Source organism: Anopheles funestus (assembly GCF_943734845.2).
Source record: "Anopheles funestus chromosome X unlocalized genomic scaffold, idAnoFuneDA-416_04 X_unloc_8, whole genome shotgun sequence".
Taxonomy (NCBI): Eukaryota; Metazoa; Arthropoda; class Insecta; order Diptera; family Culicidae; genus Anopheles; species Anopheles funestus.
This window is the reverse complement of record NW_026045209.1, coordinates 38,671-47,496: the sequence shown is the minus strand read 5'-3', so window position 1 is coordinate 47,496 and position 8,826 is coordinate 38,671. Positions and strand designations below refer to the sequence as shown.

The 8,826-nt window shown below is 41.3% G+C and overlaps 1 protein-coding gene across 1 annotated transcript; it reads left to right on the top strand.

The window, feature by feature from the left end:
* Positions 1-4,572: 4,572 nt before the first annotated feature.
* LOC125774090 (uncharacterized) lies at positions 4,573-8,418 on the top strand. Its single transcript, XM_049444506.1, has 2 exons — positions 4,573-4,678; positions 4,775-8,418. Exons 1-2 carry the CDS (start codon positions 4,676-4,678, stop codon positions 8,342-8,344), a joined length of 3,573 nt encoding a protein of 1,190 aa, XP_049300463.1. The 5' UTR covers positions 4,573-4,675; the 3' UTR covers positions 8,345-8,418.
* The last annotated feature ends 408 nt before the right edge of the window (positions 8,419-8,826 follow it).

Below are 8,826 nucleotides of genomic sequence, written 5' to 3'. Positions count from 1 at the left end.
TGACCGAAATCATCATCTTTGGTTGCAAACTTCCAGTTTCCACCAACTTTGACCAAAAACATCTACTTTGACCGAAATCATCATCTTTGGTTGCAAACTTCCAGTTTCCAAAAACTTTGACCAAAAACATCTACTTTGACCGAAATCATCATCTTTGGTTGCAAACTTCCAGTTTCCACCAACTTTGACCAAAAACATCTACTTTGACCGAAATCATCATCTTTGGTTGCAAACTTACAGTTTCCACCAACTTTGACCAAAAACATCAACTTTGACCGAAATCATCATCTTTGAATGCAAACTTCCAGTTTCCACCAACTTTGACCAAAAACATCTACTTTGACCGAAATCATCATCTTTGGTTGCAAACTTACAGTTTCCACCAACTTTGACCAAAAACATCAACTTTGACCGAAAACATCAACTTTAGTCGCATACCTCGAGTTTCCACCAACTTTGACCAAAAACATCTACTTTGACCAAAAACATCAACTTTAGTCGCAAACCTCGAGTTTCCACCAACTTAGACCAAAAACATCTACTTTGACCGAAATCATCAACTTTAGTCGCAAACCTCGAGTTTCCACCAACTTTGACCAAAAACATCAACTTTGACCGAAATCATCATCTTTGGTTGCAAACTTCCAGTTTCCACCAACTTTGACCAAAAACATCTACTTTGACCGAAATCATCATCTTTGGTTGCAAACTTCCAGTTTCCACCAACTTTGACCAAAAACATCTACTTTGACCGAAATCATCAACTTTGACCGAAATCATCAACTTTGGTTGCAAACCTCGAATTTCCACCAACTTTGACCAAAAATATCAACTTTAGTCGCAAACCTCGAGTTTCCACCAACTTTGACCAAAAACATCTACTTTGACCGAAACCATCATCTTTGGTTGCAAACTTCCAGTTTCAACCAACTATGACCAAACACATCTACTTTGACCGAAATCATCATCTTTGGTTGCACACTTCCAGTTTCCACCAACTTTGACCAAAAACATCAACTTTAGTCGCAAACCTAGAGTTTCCACCAACTTTGACCAAAAACATCTACTTTGACCAAAAACATCAACTTTAGTCGCAAACCTCGAGTTTCCAACAACTTTGACCAAAAACATCAACTTTGACCGAAATCATCATCTTTGGTTGCAAACTTCCAGTTTCCACCAACTTTGACAAAAAACATCTACTTTGACCGAAATCATCATCTTTCGTTGCAAACTTCCAGTTTCAACCAACTATGACCAAACACATCTACTTTGACCGAAATCATCATCTTTGGTTGCACACTTCCAGTTTCCACCAACTTTGACCAAAAACATCAACTTTAGTCGCAAACCTCGAGTTTCCACCAACTTTGACCAAAAACATCTACTTTGACCAAAAACATCAACTTTAGTCGCAAACCTCGAGTTTCCACCAACTTTGACCAAAAACATCAACTTTGACCGAAATCATCATCTTTGGTTGCAAACTTCCAGTTTCCACCAACTTTGACAAAAAACATCAACTTTGACCGAAATCATCATCTTTCGTTGCAAACTTCCAGTTTCCACCAACTTTGACCAAACACATCTACTTTGACCAAAAACATCAACTTTAGTCGCAAACCTCGAGTTTCCACCAACTTTGACCAAAAACATCTACTTTGACCGAAATCATCATCTTTGGTTGCAAACTTCCAGTTTCCACCAACTTTGACCAAAAACATCAACTTTAGTCGCAAACCTCGAGTTTCCACAAACTTTGACCAAAAACATCAACTTTAGTCGCAAACCTCGAGTTTCCACCTACTTTGACCAAAAACATCAACTTTAGTCGCAAACCACGAGTTTCCACCAACTTTGACCAAAAACATCAACTTTGACCGAAATCATCATCTTTGGTTGCAAACTTCCAGTTTCCACCAACTTTGACCAAAAACATCTACTTTGACCGAAATCATCATCTTTGGTTGCAAACTTCCAGTTTCCACCAACTTTGACCAAAAACATCTACTTTGACCGAAATCATCAACTTTAGTCGCATACCTCGAGTTTCCACCAACTTTGACCAAAAACATCAACTTTAGTCGCAAACCTCGAGTTTCCACCAGCTTTGACCAAAAACATCTACTTTGACCGAAATCATCATCTTTGGTTGCAAACTTCCAGTTTCCACCAACTTTTAACAAAAACATCAACTTTGACCGAAATCATTAACTTTAGTCGCAAACTTCCAGTTTCCACCAACTTTGACCAAAAACATCTACTTTGACCGAAATCATCATCTTTGGTTGCAAACTTCCAGTTTCCTCCAACTTTGACCAAAAACATCTACTTTGACCGAAATCATCATCTTTGGTTGCAAACTTCCAGTTTCCACCAACTTTGACCAAAAACATCTACTTTGACCGAAATCATCATCTTTGGTTGCAAACTTCCAGTTTCCACCAACTTTGACCAAAAACATCTACTTTGACCGAAATCATCAACTTTGACCGAAATCATCAACTTTGGTTGCAAACCTCGAGTTTCCACCAACTTTGACCAAAAACATCAACTTTAGTCGCAAACCTCGAGTTTCCACCAACTTTGACCAAAAACATCAACTTTAGTCGCAAACCTCGAGTTTCCACCAACTTTGACCAAAAACATCAACTTTAGTCGCAAACCTCGAGTTTCCACCAACTTTGACCAAAAACATCAACTTTGACCGAAATCATCATCTTTGGTTGCAAACTTCCAGTTTCCACCAACTTTGACCAAAAACATCTACTTTGACCGAAATCATCATCTTTGGTTGCAAACTTCCAGTTTCCACCAACCTTGACCAAAAACATCAACTTTGACCGAAATCATCATCTTTGGTTGCAAACTTCCTGGTGGTGTAATAGAATGTCCGAAGCAGGGAACACTGTGATCTACAGGAACTCACCAGAATTCATACTCATTACACGAACTTATACGTTAGTCTCATTACACGAACTTACATGAGTTGCTCTTAAGATACCTCCGCGCAAACACCACGTAACTGTAGCCCACGTAAACGTTAAAATAAATTGTGAACTAAATATGATCTATAAACATTTTTTGGTGACCCCGACGTGATTGTTAAAAGAGTTTTAAAACTGTAGTGTGAACACTATTAAGTGCGAATAAATTCGCAATGAAGAAAGCGACTAAAGCGGACAGCGCTCCCGTAGAAGAGGATCATTCGGCCTCATGGGGACGTCAGCTGCAAGCCATTGAAAGGTCGATGGCGTGCATCGTAAAGTATGCAAATGGTGTCCAGGAAGACGCGTTACCATCCATTGCAGAATTAGAGGCAAGACATGAGGCCTTAGAAATATTTTACAAGCAAGCAATTGACATATTGCTTCTAATCGAAGGAGCGTCGACCGGAGAAAGTCGACGCATGATCATCGTGGACAGCTACGTTGTAACGAAAGGCCGGTTGAAACATCTAATCCAGGTTGGAATGGAACGACAGCAAGCGCAGCGGCAGCGAGAACGAGAGCAAGATAAAGGGTCATCGGCCAACAGCACATTACACACGAGTAACGGTAGTGCCGATATACTGCCCAAGCTTGAACTGCCTAAATTCAACGGCGCACCAACACAGTGGATTGTGTTTAAAACCCGGTTCGAGAAGCGGATCGGGCACTTGTTCGAGGATGCAGATAAGTATGCGTACCTTTCGAATGCAATGGGAGCGTTCGAACCCGGGAAAAATGCTTGCGAAGCCTTTGAAAATGCTGGCATGTCCTTTGAAGCAGCGTGGGTTAAATTAGAAGAGCGGTTCTACAAAAGGCGAACGGCGTTCGAAGGACATTTTGACAATCTGCTTAGAATTAAACGCATCAAAACACCTAGCACCAAGTCCATAATGGCGCTAATCGATGCGGTTGATACAACGATTGCTGCAGCTAAGCAAATTGTGGATGATTCCAGCGAAAAGATCGACTGGATAGCTAACGGTTTGATAGTGTCCATTGTAAAGGATCGCCTAGATGAGAAAACGCTTGAAGAGATAGAAACGGACATGAGTTGCAAAAAAGTATACACCTGGAGTGAGCTGAAGGAAATGCTAGAGAACATTAGTCAGCAACGTGTGATGGTGAACACATTCGAATCTAGCAAACCATCTACCTCTTCAAAATCGTCTATGAGCGTAACGACGAAGCATACGGCCCAAGAACTCCCTAGATGTATCAAATGCAAACGGGGTGATCATCGACTATGGGGCTGTTCAGAATTCATCGCGATGGACGTTAAGGAGCGACGCGAATTTACCCGTAACAATGAGAGGTGCTTCAACTGCCTGGGAGGAAGACATTTGGCGACGAAGTGTAAATCAATGCATCGGTGCAGCTCGTGCAATGGTGCACATCACTCTCTACTACACATGGCACACTGGGAATCAACAGGAGCAACGAAACCGTATGAACAGGTCCGACCCGATGGACCGACTCGACCCTCATCATGACTAGCAGAACAGGAGGACTACGTATTACTAGCAACAGCGATCGTCAAAGTACAAGGAGCATCGACCTGGCATGAATTAAGATGCCTTCATGATTCAGGAAGCCAGGTGGAAGCAATCACTGCGGAAGCTGCAGACGTCTTGGGCATCGAGCCACGTACAATCGATGCAAAACTACATGGAATAGGGGGAGCCACGATGGTAAGCTCGATACTATCTACAACCATTTGCTCATGCGTATCAAATTTTAGATTGGATGTCGATCTGATGGTAGTCCCTCACATATTAAACGACCAGCCATACTTGAACTTCGAAAAAGATGACATCGGAGTACCTCAAAATCTAAAACTAGCAGATCCTCACTTCTACAAGAAGGGTCGCATTGAGGTCCTGCTTGGAGCAAGAATCATGGCGCAAATCATTGGACCGCGAATCGTAAGTCTTAAACCACAACCATGTTTACAAGAATCCAAAATGGGTTGGATTATGCACGGAGCGTTTAAGATTCGTAAGGTTATGGGTATTTTAAGTACGGCATCAAATGAACACCATGAACTGGCAAACTGTGAATTGTCAAAACTAATAGAGAGGTTCTGGGTAGTTGAGGAAGTTACACTAGATTCGAGAGATACATGCACAAGCGATGAGATAGAATACCATTTTCATAAAACCACTCATTTAACTCAGGATGGTAGATTTATAGTACGCATCCCCTTACTAAAAGATCCAAACACGTTAGGAGAATCCTATCAGCGGGCAGTGAAACGGTTCCATACTCTAGAGGGTCGGCTAGCATATTCACCAGATACTTACATGGAGTACAAAAGATTCATGGAAGAGTACCTGAGTCTAGGCCATATGGTTTTGATTGAGCCAAGGGATATGTACAAGGTAAAATATTTCATCCCACATTCGTATGTCACAAAACTTTCGTCCTCTTCTACAAAACTGAGGGTGGTTTTCGATGCTAGCGCAAAAACCACAAACAACACATCACTGAATGACATACAAAAAACTGGTCCCAACGTTCAACGAGAGCTGTTCGACCTTCTAATCGATTTCCGTATGCACACCAAGGTGCTTACCGCAGACATTGTCAAGATGTACAGACAAGTCCTAGTGGCTGAAGAAGATAGTTGGTTGCAATGCATTCTCTGGAGGGCCAACCCAAAAGAACCTTTAAGAGCATACAGATTATTAACTGTAACCTATGGAGAAGCTGCATCCTCGTACTTGGCATGTAGGTCTCTCAATGAAGTAGGTGAACGACTGAAATCCACCAACCCGAAGATTGCCAACGCTATAACGAATAACTTCTACGTCGATAACCTAATGATTGGGGCGGCCGATAGTGAAGAACTTTCTCTATTGAAGGAGGGAATTGAATTGGCACTAGTATCCCATGGATTTCCGTTAAAAAAATGGGCAACAAACGACATCGAATTATTGCAAACCATACCACAACAAGATCGCGAAAGCACCACTCGAATAGGTGATTTTGACACTATACAAACATTAGGAGTTATCTGGTCACCTTCAGAAGACATTTTCAAACTCAAGGTATATGAAGTCAAACAAAAAGATAAAGGAAGTCTTACAAAAAGACAACTATTCGCTGAGGTCTTACAGATGTATGACCCAATCGGCTTAATGCAGCCTATCATCGTTATGGGAAAGATTATTATGCAGGATCTATGGCGAGAAAAAATTGGCTGGGATGATAAGGTTTCTAATGATGCATATCAAAAATGGAAAACAATCAAAGAGCAGTTATCAATATTACAAGATGTTAGTATCCCACGAATGGCCGTGCAAAGCAATCCAAAAAAACTGACAGTTTATGGATTCTCTGATGCGTCAAAGAAAGCATATGGATGCGCAATCTATTTGCAGTATGAAGAGAATCAAGTGAAAAGAACAACACTGTTATGCTCGAAATCCAGAGTGGCACCAGTAAAAGAAATCACATTACCAAGATTAGAATTGCTGGCAGCTGTGCTTTTGGCGGAATTGATCGCAAGAATAAGGAACCAGTTATGCCACATTACAAAAGAACAATATTACAGTGACTCACAAATTGTACTATCGTGGATTAAAAGTAGCGATAATAGATGGCAGGAATTCGTAGCGAGACGAGTAGATCGCATTCAAAAAGCCACCAATAAGGACGATTGGGAATATGTTTCAACCAGGGAAAATCCCGCAGATTTGGTTTCCCGAGGAATTGTTCCTAGCAAACTAATCGGAAACATGTTGAAGTTTTGGCTATCTGGTCCAGAATTCCTGCAAAACAATCAAGGAACTGTAAACCCATCAAGATACCAATACGATTTTGCCGCGGAACTTGAACAAAAAAAGTCGTCATCATCTCTACTAGTAGCCACCCTCGGGCCCACGTGCGACGACTTGATCAGTAACTATCCACACCATTTCTCTTACAACAAGACCGTCAAACATTTTGCATTAGTATATCGCGCGATTCAAAATATGAAAGCAAGCTGCAAGACGAAGAAAAACGAAAGCCCTGAACTTTCAAGAACCACAGGGCCTATTACAGTAGCTGAACGTCAAAAGGGTTTAATGTTAATCATTAAGATCATGCAATCAAGCGTATACCCGAACGAAACGAAGGAGTTTAAAGAAAATGGCTGCATAAATCCCAAGGGGGAGTTTCAACACCTAAATGCAACAATCGTAGATGAAGTGATACATATTACAGGAAGACTTGAAAACGCAAGAGATCCCGCACTCAAAAGCCCAATTCTGGTTCCGAAGGCGCATCCATTTGCGAGAGTGATCATTCAACATTTGCACGAACACCATTATCATGCAGGTCTTAGCATAGTTATGAACGCATTTCGGGAAACGTATTGGATGAGAGATCTGAGAAGGACCGTTCAGGGAGTGTTACGGAAATGCGTTATATGCGCCAGAGCCAGACCATGCTTATTATCTCAAAAGATGGGACAACTTCCGGCAGAGAGAGTCACCGAATCCTACACGTTTTACAACACTGGCATAGACTTATGTGGCCCATTCGACGTACAACCCAGTATAAGATCAAGAGCAAAGTTGTCAGTCTACGCATGCATATTCGTTTGCATGGCTACAAAAGCAATCCACATAGAGGTCGTCGAGAACCAATCGACAGATGCATTCATAGCAGCTTTACTGAGATTCGTGTCGTTACGCGGTAAACCAAACACAATACATTCAGATAATGGAAGAAATTTTGTCGGTGCCAATGCCGAACTGAAAAGGTTATTACAAGTCTATAAAAATGAGAAGTTTCGAAATACGATGGTAGACAAGATGGCTGAATACGGAATAGCTTTCAAGTTCATTCCACCAAGAAGTCCCAACTTCGGGGGATTATGGGAATCAAATATAAAGGTGGCCAAGCGACTTTTTACTGCAGCAGCGAGAGGAGCAATAAAGAATTCTCGGCCACTTACCACCATACATGCCGATCCAGACACCCCAGAAGCCCTAACTCCAGCCCATTTCTTAATTGGGAGATCCTTTTCTGCTATCCCAATGGATAACAATGATATGACGGCGACAGCTCAAGTTCGATGGAAGCGAGTGCAATCCCAAACTGAACAGTTCTGGAGAAGGTGGCGTAACGAATATCTCCACTTACTAAGAAGAATGGCTAAATGGACGAAAGTTCATAACAACCTGCAACCTGGCCAAATTGTACTAATCGGTGATGACAATATGCCTACTGCTAAATGGCCCACGGGAGTTGTTAAACAAACCTTTCCAAGCGCTGATGGATTAGTTAGGGTAGCATTGGTAAAGGTGAAAAACAATTATTACAAGCGAAATGTTAGATTACTAGCACCCTCACCCATCGAAGTCTAACGTACCATCTATATCTGGAACTTAGTTCCAAAGCGGGAGAAAATGGTGGTGTAATAGAATGTCCGAAGCAGGGAACACTGTGATCTATAGGAACTCACCATAACTCATACTCATTACACGAACTTATACGTTAGTCTCATTACACGAACTTACATGAGTTGCTCTTAAGATACCTCCGCGCAAACACCACGTAACTGTAACCCACGTAAACGTTAAAATAAATTCTGAACTAAATACGAACTATAAACACACCAACTTTGACCAAAAACATCTACTTTGACCGAAATCATCATCTTTGGTTGCAAACTTCCAGTTTCCAAAAACTTTGACCAAAAACATCTACTTTGACCGAAATCATCATCTTTGGTTGCAAACTTCCAGTTTCCACTAACTTTGACCAAAAACATCTAATTTGACCGAAATCATCATCTTTATTTGCAAACTTCCAGTATTCAAAAACTTTGACCAAAATCATCTACTTT